We start from the raw sequence: 16,973 nt of genomic DNA, 5'->3' as shown, positions 1-16,973 counted from the left end.
CTCCTGTTACCCAGGAAGTTCCATGGGATTTAGGAGCTTGGTGTGAGGAGCTGGGGACAGAGATGAGTATGTTTTTTCTATTAGCTCACACATGGCCTTGCCAGGTTAACAGGGTTGAAGGAAACGTACTTGCACTCAGGAATGTCAGATGCTGTGGAGCCCAGGATGGGGCACCACTGGCCAGGTCTGTGGGACGTATGGGTCACACCTGACAGAGGCACCCCAGACGTGCTCCCCCTTGGCCCCTCTCGGGCCAGCCTGGGGAAGCTGCCTGAGCAGGCCTGGAAGTGGGGTGGGGCTGCCTGGGCAGAGGTCGTGGGTCAGGTGCCTGGAGGTGGTGGTTGAGGCTTTGCAGGACATGATATTGTGATGTAAGAAATATGTATTTGTGTATTTGGTCTTCGTCCTGGTTCCTGGCACAGAGCCTCCAGTACCCTGTAATCCCTGGGGTGATGGGTTGAGAGGATCCCCTCCCAGCCACACCTGACATTATGCTAATGACCGAGGGCCCCTGGAGAGCTTCAGGAGGGGGCCGGTTGCAAGGGGAGCCAACCCGGGATGAGAGGGCTGGACTTTCACCCCACCCCCAACCTCAGGGGACTCTGACTTAATAGTGCATGGCAATGGGGTTGCTGAAGCTTCTGGGGTGTGGGTGCCGCACCCCAGACTCCAAGAGCACGAGCTCCTTTGCCCTGGACCCGCCCACATGTCACCCAGGGGACCCTTCGTCTGTCTGTGCATCCGTGTCTGTGGTCACATACAGGGGTTTGCCTGAGTTCTGTGAGCCATTCCAATTACCGAACTGGAGGAGGGGTCGTCTGAACCCGATTTGTAGCAAAGTTGGACAGAAGTGGGGGTTCTGGTAGGTTTGAGGCCTTAACTTGTGGGGTCTGCACAAGCTCCTGTTGTGAGTTTTCTCTGAATGGCCAAGCCCCCTATCCCTGTGCCAACGGGTACTGGGGGCTCCTACATCGTGCCCACCTGTGCCGTGAGGGCAGTTACAGAGCCCAAGACCTGTGAAGCGTGAGACACCACACAGGTGGCTGGCTGGCGCCTCAGCATGCTCAGCCATCTATGGGTCTAGTGGGAGCTGGGTCTGGGTACACACAGGACAGTAAAGGGCTCAGGGACCCAAGCGCCTCCTGGAGCAGGAGGGACCTGTCCGGGCAGACACTCCGTCTGTGGGATGCTCTGGAAACAGGCCCCTGGGGGCACAACCAACCAGGGGAATGAAATAGAGCCGAGACAGTGCCACGCCAGGTGGCAGATGACACAGCTGCTGATGGTCAGTGGGCCGGCATTTCTCTGATCAGGTCAGAAGGACACTTGACCACACTCTCTATTTTCAGGGATACATAAAAACCTCTGAATCGGTAAAAAGAAAAACCAATAGGAAAAAATGGCATAGCCCTGAGCAGTCACCTCACAGCAGAGGGGACACCAATGAAGAGGGTCACAGGTGACAGGAGAAACGCAGGACAGCCACAGTGCATGCACGGACACCCATCCAAGTGGAGGGGTCGGTGCGCCCACGTCGGGGTCTGGACCTTGGGGTCATGCGACAGGCTGCGGAGGGACGAGTGACCAAAGTATTGGGCATCACCTGGTAAAGCTGGACCTCCCAACCCCCGCCCCCCAGCAACCCGCCTGTGCCCGGACATGACAGGACCAGCAAGTCTCAGGATCCCTTCAGTCTCTTAGAAAGGATTTCAGAGCCAGGAGCTTTGTGGGTCTCTGCGTTGACTTTAAACTGAGAACAGGCAGGCCACACGGAGCCAGCGGTGGGTGACTCAGGAGTGCCACAGGCCCAAGTCCCCATCCCTGAGAGCCTGGGAAACTGCAGGCTGAGACAGATGCAAATCTGGTGGGAAATGCGTTTTCATGTTTCTAAAATTGACTCGTGGGGAAACCAAATTCTCAGCATTGCAGCATCCCCAGGCTTTAGGACCCAAGAGGGTCTCTGAGAGGCTGGCCTCTTCGGAGCTCACTGTGGTCAATGCCTGTATCTGGGAGATCCAGGTGATGCAGGCCCCTCCACGATCTGCTCCCATCCCTATAGCCCCCACCGTCGGCCACTTGCTTCATCCTTCTGAGTGGCTGCAGAGGTGGGGGACAGAAAGGCCTCATTACCAAAGGCAGGACCCCAGGGAGGGGAGGGGAGACGCTCCATCTCCCCATTCTAAGAGTTTACGACTTTTATTTACAATACTGAAAATAACATGTCTGACATGAATGGAAATTTCGCTCGTATTTTAAGAAATACGTTCACTGTGGGCAGTCAGCAGCAGGGCCCTCAGTTTGGCGGACACCTCCCCCACACGGCATCCCTGTGTCCTGGGCCGTGACCTTCAGAAGAGGCCCCTGCTCAGGGGCTGGAGCCTGGCCCCTGTGTGCCGGCCCAGCTCTTCCAGGACCTGCTTTTCCTTCTGGTACATCTGAAACGAAGGGACAGAAACTGCGGTGGATGTGCTCAGCCAGCCCGGCCTGCCCGGCCCAGGGCTATGGCCCCAGGAGCTTCGGCCTCAGGGACATCCACACAGGGTGAAGGGCAGGTCCTGCTCCTGGACTTGTGCATGCGGGTGCTGCCAGGCTGCCAGGCTGCTGGTGGGTGAGCTTGGAGGGCTGGGGCCCCTGCAGGACTCCCCGTCTGTGGGGTGTAGAGGCAGTGGGAGATGGGGAAGGGACCTCAGCAGGGTCAGCGGCTGGCTGATGGCTGGGCGGGGAGGTGGAGCCAGGGTGTGGCTGATGTGGACTCAGCCTAGGACGGCTGGGGGACAGGACCAGTGCATCAGGGACTCTTGTGGATGAAAATGCTTTATGCCTTTCAGAAAACCCGATGGTGTGATGACAAACACAGCATGGCACACACACCATACACCATGTGGACCTGAGTGGGTACAGGCTGGCACGCTCCAAGGAAGCCACCTGCCTCATGACTTTACACAGCAGGTCTCTACCAGGCGCCTGCACACTTTAAGTCCCGTTCCCAACTGATAAATGCCATCACGATTTCTCTTGTAAAGATTTTAAAACTTTAAGCCATTAGAATTCAAAGAATTTTTAGAATTCTGTCTCTCTGCTCAGACCCTCATTTCAACAGTGACTCAATACAGTTAACAGCATTTGGGGAGCCCAATATTTAAAACAAACATTGTGAGTCTTTTCTGTAAAGCAGGCATTGGTAAAATTCCTTATTTTACTGTTTTTTCCATTTTGGTTTTCATCATTGACTGCCAGGGGCAGGTCGGGGAACCATGACCATGACCATGGGGGACAGTGCCTACCTTTTGCCACGCGGCCTCTGTGCTGTGTGTGAAGCCCAATAGATGACAGAGCCCATGCGTGGCTGTCACCTGTCAGAACAATTGAGAAGCCACCTCAGGGGCTGGTCATGATTAAGCCATGAGCCAGGAGAAGAGGGAGGCAGGGCGAGCCCGGCCCATGCCTGGTGGGGGCTTAGGAGCCCTCCTCTGGGCCAGGCAGGGTTGAGAGGGTGTGGGGGTGGGCGGTGAAGGCACAGGTGTGAAGATGGGGACCTCCCAAGGTGGGGGGGGAGGGGCAGTGGTTATTTCCTGAGGAGACACCTGCTCTCAGGGCAGGGGGAGGGGTGGAGGGGTGGAGACATGGAGGACTGGGGGTAGCTAGAGGGTTCTGGGGCTGTTTGAAGGGCCTACGTGCAGCTGGGGGTCGGCAGGGCGGACAGTGGCCTGGCCCTGTGCCAGGGATGAGGGTTCTAGGAGAAGTGCCCTGGCCCTCCATTTCGTAACAATCCTCCGGAGGTACGGGGGCAGTGAGAGAAGATGTCCACTCTGCCCCCAGATCCCGGGTGCACGCTGCCGGCCACAGAGGTCCCAGAGATGGACTGAGCTGACCAGTCCTGTCTACATTGGGTTTGCTGTCACTCAGGAAGAAATGACAGCCTCCTCCTCTCCGACACCTGCTCACATTGGGTCTTGCTGGGAAGCTCTACTTCAAGTCACACAGAAGCACTAGGACCCCCCCAAACGTAATTCAGGGTGCAGTTATTAGGCCAAAGGAAAACCCCTCAGTTGAATCCTTGGGGAAGTTAAAATATGAGGCAATCACACACATCACTTTTAGAACCCCCTCCCCTCCCACGTTTCATTTGTATGTTAAGCTGAGGAGACAGGTCTGGCAGGTTCTGGACGCTAGAATCCTATCCACCTTGGGCAGTTTCCTAAGAAGCGTGTTCAGCAAGTCTGAGTTAGGTACACAGCTGCTGAGCTTGAGGCGAAAGCTAAATATAAGGCCACTGGTGGGAGCTTCCTTTTTCAGCACGGAGATGCTCCCTGCCCTCCCGGCCCCCAACACTGCCACAGGGCATGCAGCCCCCACTAGGCCTCCTCTCCCTGTAGGTCTCCCTCAACAACCCTCGTCCTATAAGTGTGGGACAAGTGTGGCATGTCGCAACCTCTTCTTGTGGCTGGAGGAAGGACAGGGATTTTATTTTGTTGGCCAAGAGCTGTCATTTCAGCTTTCCCACTTACCGTCAGGATGTCATAGTAATCTTCATTTTCTTTGCAGTGCTGGAAGATATACTCCACTCCTAGGAAAATGTCCCCTAGATTATAGTCATCTGCAAAATCAGGCTGGGGAATTTCGCCTGCTTCCAGATTCTGCAAACAAGGAAATATAGATTGGGAGAACAGGACCTCAGGAACCAATCCAACCACAGGCCTACAGGTTTTGTCCTCTCACCGCTACAGGGGTGGGGCGCTGAGCCACACACACAAGTCACTTAAGGTGTTTCCACTGTGTCGAATGAGTTACTTTCCACCACTTCTTTCATCCTTCCCAATGCATAATCACACAGATCCTTCTAGGAGTTATATTACCACATCCATACAATTTCATATTTCTGTTCTTTCCACTTGGTATTTTGTCCCAAACAGCCTTTCACATTTTCTTACTTAACGACCATAAAAACCAGTGAGTTCAAATAAGTTTGGTTCACACTAAGCCAGTCACCTACAGTGACATATTTATGTAGGATGTTAATATTTTTTTCTTCCTCTGAGTGAACGTTTTAATATTACACATTTAACAGGTTATCGCTTCCTTCTGTTGGTTGGGCTCCGTAGGTGTGACACTAGTGGATTCAAGAGGACACACGTTTTAGGTGCTCCTCAAGTGTGTAGTCAGGCTGCTTCCCAAAAGGGTGGTTCCAGTTTGTGCCGACTCCACAAAGTCGTTCACATAAGGGAGACAGTAACCAGATGGCTATCACGTACTTGTTAAATTATTTACCCAAGCCTGTTCTTTTATTCAGTGTTATTTCAATTTCTTACCATACGCATTCGTTATTGATTATTCATTATTGATTCGCATTCAAAACTGCTGTCCCTCGAATTCACCGATATTCCCCATTCCTCCAGTGGTGGGCACCGGTCATCAGAGGGGAGAGCTCTACGTTTGTGTATATTCGAAACTTTTCAAAAGAAAACTAAAAAATCATGCGTGTAGTCTAGTTAACACAGGAAATTTACACTGGACGCTGGGCTGGACGAGGTGAGGAGGGAAATACTTCTTACCTCATGAAATGGAAAAGACAGCACATCGGTTGGGACGTCTTTCCCTCTGTAGGTCCTGTTAATGCGCTGCATCCTCTTGTTGTCCACACAGATGATCCCCAGGTCGAATTCCCGGACCCCCAAGATGCCTCTTAGCGCCTGCACCTGGCGGCGGAGCGGCGCCCTCCTGAGCGGGACGGCTCGCTGCAGGTTCCTGAGCACCAGACTCATGGCGGCGCGTCCCGGGCGTCTGCAAAGGAACCAGCGGTGGACGTTTGAAAAGACGTCAGTAAGGAAAGTGATGACAAGTTCTGCAAAAACACGCATGCACATACAGTCAAATCGTTTTTATTTGGTGCAATTGCATTGGAAAATTTACAGGCGTCCACATTTTGCGATAAGGAAGATGTAAAAGCGAAGGGAAATAAAACGAAGCCAGTCAGGCGTCCAGAATGGGAAACAGCAGCCTTGGGAAACTGAGGCTGGTGGAGAGGAAGCGGCCATTACTAGCGAGGGCCGGTGAATGGGAGCAAGGGTGGTGGGCGAGCGGGGTCGGCCGCGTCCGGCCGGGTCCGAGGCGTCCCAGGAACCGCTCAGCGGGGGCCCGGGAGCGCAGGCTCCGGGCTGCGCGCGGGTGGGTACGACGCCCTTGCAGTTCCGGGGGAGGAAGCCGCCCGCGCACGTACCCGGGCCGCAGCCGGCGGACCAGGGCCGGGACCTCGCGCACCGGAAGCTCCACCGCCGCTGCTCGGTCGGAGAGCGGAACCCAATCGCGGCGGGGCGCGGGCGGGGCCGGGCTGCGCGGGAAGGACCGGAAGCCAGTCAGCCACTTTTCCGGCCCGCGGCGTACAGGGAAGTAAGTGCTTGCTCCGACTTTCGCGGTCGGGCTCTGCGCTTCCAGCCGGGCGCCGAGAGACCCGAGGTGGCGCGTCGCAGAGCCGGACGGTGAGTGTGGCGTGGGGCCCGAGCCGGGTGGAGGCCTCCCCTTCCCTCGTGCGGCTCCCCGCGCGCGTCGCCAAAGGGGTGGGCCGGGTCCGGGCGAGGGGCGCGGGGCCGGGCGCGGCCTGTGTGTGGCAAATGTGTGGTCATGCAGCTTCTGCTCCCCGCCCAACTCCGGCCCCTCCGCGTGAGGACTCTGGACCTTTAAGCCAGTTCTTTCGGACAGTCGCCCAGGTATAAAAACATTTTATTTCTGTGTCTGGAAACAGTATTTAGTGCCCTGGATACTCGGAGGAAAATTAGATGGGAGGCAACACTGAAACACTGATATTTCACAGTGTTACATGTAACCCTCTGGCTACGGAGATTGGCAGGTCAGGAGAAACTCTTGAATTTGAAAAGTGTAACGGTATTCATTTTTTAAATTAACATTTGAAGGTGTCCATAAATTTATGAATTTAATAAAATGACTATTTTATTTTTTGAAGATTTTATTGGGGAATCGGGAGGAGGAACAGACAAGTTGCTGTCCTTTTGTTCTTCAGTCTAGTTGTGAAGGACATTGCTTTACTGGCCCATGTTGGTATTTTGATCATTGCGTTCTTCCCAGGTGAGGCAGATTGGTCACCAGCCATTGGACGGCCGCTCATGGTGGCTCACGGCAGCACCATTGCGGCCTACACTGCCCCCTGCTCCAGCAGCCCAGCTCCAGGTGAGCTGTTGTTCACCATCTTAGCTGTAGAGGGCGCATCATCACTGGCCCATGTGGGATCCAAACCGGTGGCTGAACTGCTCAGAGCTCATGTTCCCAAGCCAACTCTTAACCAACGGACCACTTGGCTGGCCCAGATTTGATTTTTTTTTGGTGACACTTTAAATCTCGGTAACAAAGTAATTTACTTGTACCACCCTGCACCCTATACTCCAAGAAAAAACAAAACAAAACCCACTGGCTCTCAGGAAATACTATTTGACCCTTTGCTTTGCCTGCCTTTTAAGTAATTTAGAGTGTTAGAATATGACATGATTAAAAATTTTTTTCTTAGTCTTCCAGCAGGATATAGCTCTGATGATGTGAATTTTTGTCTTTTAGCTTATGTGCAGATGAAGAGGAGTCCCTAGTTCAACAGAACTGTTTAAGGAAGAGGACTGTTTTGTACCCGGAATATTTGTTACCTTCCAATAACTGGATCAGAAGATGAACCCAACTAACCCTTTCAGTGGGCAGCAGCCTAGTGCTTTTCCACCACCTTCCAGTAGTTCCATAGGGCCATTTCCAACGAAGCCGCCATTTCGATTTGGTCAGCCTTCTCTTTTTGGACAAAACAATACATTATCTGGGAAAAGCTCAGGATTTTCACAGGTATCCAGCTTTCCAGCAGCTTCTGGAGTAGGTCATTCTCCTTCAGCACAAACATTAGGATTCTCCAACACCTCAAACGTTGGACTCTTTTCTGGACTTGAACACACTCCGACCTTTGTAGCTACCTCTGGGCCTTCAAGTTCGTGTGCGCCTGGAAACCCTGGATTTAGCTTTAAGTCACCCAACCTGGGGGCTTTCCCAAGTACTTCTGCTTTTGGACCAGAAACTGGAGAAGTCGCAAGCTCTGGTTTTGGGAAAACAGAATTCAGCTTTAAACCTCTGGAAAATTCAATGTTCAGACCAATCCTGGGGGCTGAATCTGAGCCAGAGAAAACCCAGAGCCAAGTTACTTCTGGGTTTTTCACATTTTCCCACCCCATTAGTAGTGGACCTGCAGGACTGGCCCCATTTCCTTTTACTCAGGTGACAAGTGGTTCAGCTACCAATTCAAATTTTACCTTTTCGAAATCAGTTGATAGTAACTCCTCATCTCCCTTTACCCCTGCTTTGTCAAACCAAAATGCGGAGGAAGAGAAGCGAGGCTCCAAGTCACTGTTTGGAAGTCCTAATAGTAGCTTCACTAGCTTCCCCATGTCTTCTTCAGGGTCTCTGGGGGAACCCTTCCCAGTTAGCAAAGCGGGTGTTCGGCAAGGCTGTGAGGAAGCGGTCTCCCCAGTGGAGCCGGGGCCCAGCCTCATGAAAGGACTGAAAAGGAAGGAGGACCAGGACCGCTCCCCGAGGAGACATGGCCATGACGCTGTCGAAGACTCAGACTCTCTATCACGGGGCGATCATCCCCCAGATAAACGGCCCGTCCGCCTGAATCGACCCCGGGGAGGCACGCTGTTTGGGCGGACAATACAGGATGTCTTCAAAAGCAATAAAGAAGTCGGTCGTCTGGGCAACAAGGAATCTAGAAAGGAAATTGGCTGTGCTGAGTCTGGGGAAAATGACCACATGGCCATCCCAGGAGGGAGTCAGTCTGTTCTGGCACCATCCCGCCTTTCAGGTGTGAACAAAGAAGAAGAAACTGAAAGTAGAGATAAAAAAGAAGGTGAGCTCTAAGCATGTACAACATACAGTAAACCCTGCTGGCCAGCTCTTGGTAAATTCCCCTGGGTGTCAGCTTGCTTTTTCTGGCAAGTCCCCTGTGAACATTAGGGACATTAATATACAATAGGATCTTGGAGTGGTTCTCAAGTCCATGCTTTTCCTTTGCTCTTACATAGTTGGCGCCTCCTGTTTTGAAAACGTTACATCTAATGTGGTTCTGTGCCTTTCCTCTGATCCCCTAGATTTTCTAAGAGGAACTCCTGGGCGCCAGAGTAAAAGAAGTGAGAGCACAGACAGTCTTGGGGGCTTCCCTTCCACTGAAATCACAGCGATCCAGTGCAAGAACATTCCCGACTATCTCAATAATAGAGCCACTCTGGAGAACCACTTCGGCAAAATCGCCAAAGTGCAGCGCATCTATACGAGACGCAACAAAAAGCTTGCTGTGGTGTATTTTTTTGATCATGTGAGTGCTCCTGAGTGAGCTTTGTAAGTTTAAAACCTATTTTTTTTTTTTTTACTGGGGAGTTGGGGAAGGGGAACAGTGTTGGGGAAGGGAGACAGCCAAGTTGTTGTCCTTCAATCTTAGTTGTGGAGGGTGCAGCTAGCTCAGCTCCAAGTCCAGTCACTATCCGGCTGCCCGTCGACAGCTCGCGTCTGCTCTGTCAAGGTGCCATGTTCAATCTTAGTTCTGGGGGGTATGGGGGCTGGGGCACAGCCCACCATCCCATGCAGGAGTTGAACCTGCAACCTTGTTAGGAGCACATACTCTCACCAGCTGAGCCATCCTGCCACCTGTTGGCAGCTGAGTGGCAGCTCTCATCTCGGGTGCAGCTCACTGGCCCATGTGGGAATCGAACCGGCGACCCTGTTGCTCAGAGCTCGTGCTGTTAACCAACTGAGCCACTTGGCCGGCCCCTAAATCCTATTTTTTTTTATCTGTCGCTTGCTAGAATGCAGGGAAGTACTATCTTATTTTTAGCTTGGAGAGGCTACTGGTGCAAAAGTAATTGCAGGTTTGGGCTGTGAATTTCAAATCATTAGGGTTCCATAGTGTAATGGTTAGCACTCTGGACTCTGAATTTCAAATCATTATAACTAGGCTCAAACACATCTTTATTAATCAAAATAGGAACCATTACAATCAATACATTTTTGCCAATGAGAAATAAGTTTGTTTATTCCTGTAGCGTAAAAATCTGTGCTTCAGGATTTGATGCACTCTTGGAAAGGATTTTCTGCATCCTTCTGGTTGTGGAAGTGTTTTCTCAGCAAAAAGTTGCCGAGATGCTTGAAAAATAAGTGGTAGTCAGTTGGAGACAGGTCAGGTGAATATGCCGGATGAGGCAAAACATCATAGCCCAATTCGTTCAGCTATTGAAGCGTTGATTGTGCGATGTGCAGTTGGGCATTGTCGTGGAGAAGAATTGAGCCCTTTCTGTTGACCAATGCCAGCTGCAGGCGTTGCAATTTTTGGTGCATCTCATCGATTTGCTGATCGTATTTCTCAGATATAATGGTTTCGCTGGGATTCAGAAAGCTGTAGTGCAGCGGTTCTCAACCTTTCACAGTTGAGTTTCATAAAAAACACATATTTTCGATGGTCATAGGAACCGAGACACCGCTCCTCTATCCATCTCCAGGCCCACATGCAGATATGCCCACATACGAGTACCTGGCAGCCCCTGTGAAAGGGTCGTTTGACCCCCAAAGGGGTCGCGACCCACAGGTTGAGATCCGCTGCTAGTGGATCAGACTGGCAGCAGACCACCAAACAGTGACCATGACCTTTTTCTGATCCAAGTTTGGCTTTGAGAAGTGCTTTGTAGCTCCTAGGTCCAACCACTGAGCTGGTCGTCGCCAGTTGTTGTATACAATCCACTTTTCGTTCCATGTCACAATGCGATCGAGAAATGGTTCATTGTATTGTAGTTGCATAAAATAAGAGAAGACACTTCAAAACGGCGATTTTTTTTTTATTTGCTGTCAGCTCATGAGGCATCCACTTATCGAGTTTTCTCACCTTTCCAATTTGCTTCAAATGCCGAATGACCGTAGAATGGTCGACGTTGAGTTCTTCGGAAACTTATTGTGTAGTTGTAAGAGGATCAGCTTTGATGATTGCTCTCAATTGGTCGTTGTCAACATCTGATGGCCGGCCACTACACTCATCTTTAAGGCCCTCATCTTTGCAAAACTTCTTGAACCACCACTGCACTGTATGTTTGTTAGCAGTTCCTGCGCCATATGCGTTGTTAATGGTTGTGAGTTGTCTCTGTTGCTTTACAACCCATTTTGAACTTGAATAAGAAAATTGCTTGAATTTGCTTGTGTTTGACATTTCCATAGTCTAAAATACATAGAAAATAAACAGCAAGTAATAAGTCATTAGCAAAAAAACAAAGAAATGTGCATTAAAAAGATGTATAACATAACGACATTTAAGAATGTATTCCAATACCAAAGGCAAATTTCAACAATGCAAAAGCCGCAATTACATTTGTACCAACGTAATAGAATAGCACTATTTGTTTCATAACTGGAGTCATCAGTGAGAAGCTTGCAGCCCCTTCTGAGTGCTCTGCTGAGCGAGCCCTACAAAGTCAGACTGCTCTTTAGCGCAGGGCAGTGGCCCTGTAACCACACAGCGCTTTTGCAAACTTGAGTTTCCTTTTTTTTGTGTTTGATTTTGTTTGGTCGTAGTATGCGATCGCTGCAAACATTCCACAATACAGAAACGGTGCCCTGCCCTGTCATCCCACTCTCCAGAGGCAACTGGCTGGTTCTTACCCTGACTTGAAGTTTGTGCAGAAGCAGCACCCGTGTGCTGGGAATGGTAGTTGTAGTGTCTGCATCCATGCACTGCACCCATTGTGTAGCTTTATGTCTTCATGGTTTTTCTTAAATGTCCTGTGGGGACAAACTAAGTTCTGTAGGAATTTATAAAGTAGAAAGTATGTTTTCATGCCTTTGTTAAGTGATAGAAGTATTGCCTGTCAGTGCCATGGTAGGGGCACAGAATCACCCACTATTTTCTCCACCAAAATTGCAGCTGCGAGTATTTTGGTTTCCGTCTTCGCAGATGTACAGTCACATTGTCTTTACACAGCTGGGACCACACTGCACAGACGGCCGGTAACGCTAGTGTTCATCTAGATCACAAGGAAATTGTTAGGTGCCACATAGCGTGCTGTCCTGTGTACTTACTGACTTGGCCAGTCTTCTCCTTGTGGGTATTTTTGTGCATTTATTTCTGATTAGTGTAGATCCTTTGTTTAAATTCCTGAGAGTGGAAGTTCTGAGACAAAATACATGTAGTTTTAGGGCTTTTGCTGGTTATTCCTTCCTGTTGATTTGTTTTGACTTTGGTGGCACTAATTACAGTCACCATGTTGTGCAGCCATCACCGTTTTCTATTTCCAGGCTTTTTCAACACCCCAAATAGAAACTCAGTAGCCATTACGTGGTAACTCCCCACCCCCATGCTTCCGCCCCGGGTGACCTCTAAGGTACTTCCATGACTGCCTACTTTGCACAGTTCATATAAGTGGAATCATACAGTATGTGTCCTTTTGTCTGGCTTTTTCCAGTTAGTATAATGTTGTCAAGGTTTGTTCACGTGGTGTGCTGCACTCCTTTTTATGGCTAAATCCTGTCCCGTTGTGTGGATGGACCTTGTTTTGTTTATTCATCTCTTGCTGGACATGGGGTATTTCCACCTTTTGGCTACTGTGAATAATGCTGCCGTAAACGTGTTCTGCACATCTCTTTTTGAGGCCCTGCTTTCGTTCTGCTGGATTTATACGTAGGGGTGAAATTGTTGGGTCATGTGGTAATCTTTTTTTTTTTAAAGATTTTATTGGGGAATTGGGGGAGGGGAACAGCGTTGGGGAGTCGGGGAAGGGGAACAGAAAAGTTGCTGTCCTTTTCTTCTTCAGTCTAGTTGTGGAGGATGTCATTTCACTGGCCCATGTTGAAATTGTGATCATTGTGCTCTTTCTGGCTGAGGCACATCGGTTGCTGGCCATTGGACGGCCGCTCACGCTGGCTGCTGGCTGCCGGCAGCTCACGGCAGCCCAGCTCCAGGTCGAGCTGTTGTTCACCATCTTAGCTGTAGAGGGGGCAGCATCAGTGGCCCTCATGTGGGATCCGAACTGGTGGCCCTGCTGCTCAGAGCTGGCGTCCCAAGCCAACTCTTAACCAACGAGCCACCCAGCCAGCCCCTCATTTTTTTTTTTAGAGTTACTGTTTGGCTATTGCAATGTGCTTATTCTTGCACCTGACCCCTGAAAAATATTTATATAATAAATATACAACATGACACATAAGCACATTGTTACGTACAATGCTGAGGTCCCCTGATCACCCCCATCTCTTCTTACCCAGGAGCAGATATGGTCATCTCGTGCGGTGTGCGTGTTTCTAGACCTTTTCACACTTGATTTTGTGATAAATTGTATCTCACGTATATCATTGATATGCAGCTTGCTTTTGTGTGTAAGTGTGACTTGGCTGTATCTTTCCTTTGCTGTATGCTCCCACGTGGTGAGAATCATTTCACCAAATGCCACGAGGCCAAGCTTATGGGTGTGTCACTGTAAAGTCATTACTTTCAAAAAGGAGGAGAGCAGATACCACATGTGAGATAGGTAGGGAGGTGAGGACCGTGTCCGCCGAGCCTGGAGGCCACCGCCCGGTGTCCCACAGGCAGTGTGTGGCACGGGCTCTGCCCCCAGCATCTGGCTGCTGTGGCCTCCAGCCGCCCTCACACATGTGTTGTGGACTCTTTCCCAGGCGTCTGCAGCCCTGGCCCGGAAGAAGGGGAAAGGTTTGCACGAGGACGTGGCTATCTTTTGGCATAAGAAGAAAATAAGTGAGTTTTCAGTTCCTCTTTCACAATCTCTGATGCTTTAAGCTTTGAGCGGGCGCCCTTTCCCAGGCTGTGGGGGCCTCCACGTGGATCCTTGCGTCTCTGTTTCCTCGGGCACCTTTGTGACCTCCGTAGCAATTATAAGAGTTTTACTTTCTCAAAAAGAAAGTGAAGAAGTCCGTTGTCGAGTGATATGTAACATCACAAACTCTGTTCTGACTCTTGCATCCTCAGGTCCCAACAAGAAACCCTTTTCCCTCAAGGAGAAGAAACCAGGCGAGGGTGATGCTGGCCAGGCCCCTGAGGACACACCCTTTCAGCACTCCCCTCTTGGCAAGCCCACGGCGAGGGTTGCAGCTGGCAGCCTCGTGACTAAAAGGTGCGCTGGTCTAGCCCATCGCCTGTCGTAAGTGGCTCGTGCGCCCTTTGTCCTCTCAAGTCAGTGAACAGAAGGGCCTTCACAGCAGCCGGGCCAGAGCAAGAAAGGGAAGTGGGGTGACAGGCTGGCCTGAGCAGGGGCTAGGGGTGATGGGGAGGGAGAAGGAGGGGAGGACGTGGTAAGGACAGGACTGGGAGGGGACACAGAGTTGACAATGAGAGCCACTCGCCAGGGCCATGAAGAGGCCCTGAGCTCCTCGTCGTCTGACTGGGTCACACACACCATGCAGTTGCTGTCACACAGTTCTCACGTCAGGTATAAGCAGCCACCTTTTCCTTTAGAACTGGAAGCTGGCTGTGATAACCACGTCTTCCTAGCAGCCACTCCAGCGGTTTCAGCATGACTTTTGGTAGGTCAGCTCCTCACAGTGAGGCCGTCACGGTGGGGGCCAGTGTTTTCCCTGCAGCTGTTCACCTGCGGGAGCCTGTCCTTTCTGGTCACGGTCACGCAGCCCGCTCCTTGCCACAGGCCTGAGCTCACCTTCACGGGCTTGGCCACCCGTGAGCGTTTCCTCTGTTGGGCAGCGAACAGATTTGCATTTCTTTCTTAATCAACCCGTCTTCTGGCTCCTTTGACATTCAGGTTCCCCGAATGCTAAAGCCAGCTAGAAAACGGGGACGCTGAGAGAGAATGCCCGTTCTTGGTCCATCCTCCTTCTGAAGTGAAGTTTCATGGGAAAACGTGTGGGCATGTTCCTCCCGGTGGCAAAGTGGTTTTAGGCTGAATTTTATTTCTTTGAGGTAGAATTCTGTAGATACTCATCTCAGCTGTTTCAGTGGGCTCAGCTCATCTGTAAAAAGTATGACATATTTCAAAATGTCTAACTCACCTGAGTGAATACCCTGAGTGCCACCTCTGCTCAGCGCCAGCGTCACTGCGGCCACTCTCCGCAGTGCTTGTGGCTCATCAGCTTTAACGGAGCAGAAAGCCTCGGCAGATGTGGGGGTGTTTGGAGTGGAAGTGGGTGAGTGCCGAGGGCTCAGCGCTTGACATGCTCCTCCCTCGGCAGCTCCCCCGTGAAGAAGCCCGGTCTCCTGAAGGTCCATCCGCTGGAGGGGGACCCTTTCGACTCGGGCTCTGAGGCCTCGGAAGGCACCGGGCCGAGTGTGTCCTCACTCAGTGCCCTCATAGGCACTGTGGCCGAGACATCCGAGGAGAAGTTCCGCCTGCTTGACCAGAGGGACAGAGTCATGCGGCAAGGTATGGTGGCTGCCTCTCCACAGAGGACCAGACCTGGGCAGGTGGGCACGGCGAGGCACACGCAACCTTTGTTTTCTAGTCTTTCGAGGGGCTGAAAGTTGACATGTCTACAATGCGGATACGTGTTTAGTTTTGTTTTATTTTTGGGAGAAAGTCTACAAGTCATGGATCCGTGCAAAACTAAACAATTTAAAGGGCAGTTTTTAGATATTCAGAAAGCACGTGAAAAGAAAGTAAAAATTTTGTTTGACAGAAATCACCACAGATAAAACTAAGAAATGTCAACCCGGGAAAAAGCATACACAAAGGGCCGATTTCCTTGATATAGAAAATTCTGTGCGAGTTGGTATGAAAAAGACCCCACGCAGTTGGAAAAAGGAAGCAGCCTGACAGATTACAGAAAAGGAAGTACTGGGAATTGGCTCTGAAATGTGTGGACAGATGCCCACCCCGTCACTCAGGGAGAGGCAGACAACAGCCCTGGGGTTGCTGTACCCCACGGGCGGCGGTGGTGGGGGTGGGGGGTCGGCACCTGTGAGGCTCGGGAGAACTGCCTTTTTTCCCAGCGTCCCCTGCCCAGGGGTGTGTCCCACAAACTGTGTGTGAGAGAGTCATACACAGGTGGTTTGTGACAGCAAAGATTGGACACTGGTTGTCCACAGAGGGCTCGTAAACAGCCTGACAGGAGACTCGGGCTTCTTTATGGAAAATCATCAAGACTTATTGTGAAGTGAAGAAAGCCAGGGGGAGTCTGTGGCGTGCTACCACTTGTGTACAAAGGGGAAAGTGTCTGGGCGTGAGCGTACTCGCTTAGCTACGTGTGCATTCCGGTCATGGGGCTAGGAAAGGGGCCGCTGACCTGGTTGTCAGGAGTGGGGAGCAGGCTGACACGGCACTGTGTTCTCACATTTATACCCTCGGGTTGTTGAACCATGTGAATGTGTTATCTATTCAAAAGTGAGTATTCTGTTAACATTAAAAACATGTGCACTGATGGGCTGGCCGAGTGGCTCCGTTGGTCAAGCGCTCGCTCTGAGCTCTGAGCAACAGCGGTTCGAGTCCCGGCCCGAGCTGAGCTGCCAACAGGTGGCAGGATGGCTCAGCTAAAAAAAATATGTGCACTGACAAAAATCAAAGGCAGAAGCACCTGCTTTTTGCAGTTTTTTAAAAATTAAATTGTGGGATTTCTCTTCTTTTAAAAGCTGTGAGTGAGAATGATCATGGCGCCTCCTCAGCACTGATAAAAAGCTGCCATTGTGACTTAGGCCACTGATACGGTGATTTTTATATTCCAGATAAAGTTATTACTAGATATAGGAATATTCCAAAATAAAAATGTGTGTATTTTGAGTTCTTCAATTCCATTTCACTTATAGGATATTTTTGTAACTATTTAATTCTGTGGGGAATAATAATGGTTTATTCCGGTCAGGACCTAGGTAACATCCATTGTGTGATTCCTGTTATATTAAAAATAGGGTGAAGTACTGAGAGCTTTAGAATGATCATACGTTTTGAGTATATATGTTAAACACAGGGGTCCTTTGAACAAACATGCTGCAGCAGATTATTTTTTTT

At 50.6% G+C, this 16,973-nt stretch overlaps 2 protein-coding genes across 5 annotated transcripts in view; one reads left to right on the top strand and one right to left on the bottom strand.

The window, feature by feature from the left end:
* Nucleotides 1–2,180: 2,180 nt before the first annotated feature.
* Nucleotides 2,181–6,314, bottom strand: YBEY (ybeY metalloendoribonuclease). Of its 4 annotated transcripts, none has more exons than XM_019628059.1 (5): nt 6,218–6,314; nt 5,553–5,781; nt 4,509–4,637; nt 3,285–3,353; nt 2,181–2,435 (listed from the first exon to the last, which is right to left on the bottom strand). In XM_019628059.1, exons 2-5 carry the CDS (start codon nt 5,760–5,762, stop codon nt 2,349–2,351), a joined length of 495 nt encoding a protein of 164 aa, XP_019483604.1. In that variant the 5' UTR covers nt 5,763–5,781; nt 6,218–6,314; the 3' UTR covers nt 2,181–2,348. The 4 variants fall into 4 exon arrangements, with proteins under 4 accessions (XP_019483604.1, XP_019483602.1, XP_019483606.1 ...); XM_019628057.1 differs by lacking the exon at nt 6,218–6,314 and adding an exon at nt 5,911–6,209; XM_019628061.1 differs by lacking the exon at nt 6,218–6,314 and adding an exon at nt 6,039–6,209.
* Nucleotides 6,315–6,371: 57 nt separating this feature from the next.
* Nucleotides 6,372–16,973, top strand: part of MCM3AP (minichromosome maintenance complex component 3 associated protein) — a 46,885-nt gene continuing 36,283 nt past the window's right edge. Inside the window, exons 1-7 of the mRNA XM_019628027.1 lie at nt 6,372–6,476; nt 7,564–8,887; nt 9,129–9,352; nt 13,681–13,759; nt 13,991–14,135; nt 15,205–15,465; nt 16,433–16,481. Of these exons, the coding sequence (XP_019483572.1) occupies nt 7,669–8,887; nt 9,129–9,352; nt 13,681–13,759; nt 13,991–14,135; nt 15,205–15,465; nt 16,433–16,481 (1,977 nt within the window). The 5' untranslated portion in view covers nt 6,372–6,476; nt 7,564–7,668. The remainder of the gene's footprint in view (nt 6,477–7,563; nt 8,888–9,128; nt 9,353–13,680; nt 13,760–13,990; nt 14,136–15,204; nt 15,466–16,432; nt 16,482–16,973) is intronic.

This window comes from Hipposideros armiger, unplaced genomic scaffold (assembly GCF_001890085.2).
Source record: "Hipposideros armiger isolate ML-2016 unplaced genomic scaffold, ASM189008v1 scaffold_745, whole genome shotgun sequence".
Classification (NCBI taxonomy): Eukaryota; Metazoa; Chordata; class Mammalia; order Chiroptera; family Hipposideridae; genus Hipposideros; species Hipposideros armiger.
This window is presented reverse-complemented; position numbering and strand designations above follow the sequence as displayed.

Excerpts from the sequence above, each read along its gene's own strand:
- YBEY (XM_019628057.1), bottom strand. The coding sequence starts at position 6,035 with ATGGCCGCTTCCTCTCCACCAGCCTCAGTTTCCCAAGGCTGCTGTTTC. Across the intron at positions 4,638-5,552 it reads TGTCTTTTCCATTTCATGAG|AATCTGGAAGCAGGCGAAAT; the intron begins GTAAGAAGTATT and ends CCTTGTTTGCAG. Across the intron at positions 2,436-3,284 it reads CAGAGGCCGCGTGGCAAAAG|ATGTACCAGAAGGAAAAGCA; the intron begins GTAGGCACTGTC and ends CCTTCGTTTCAG.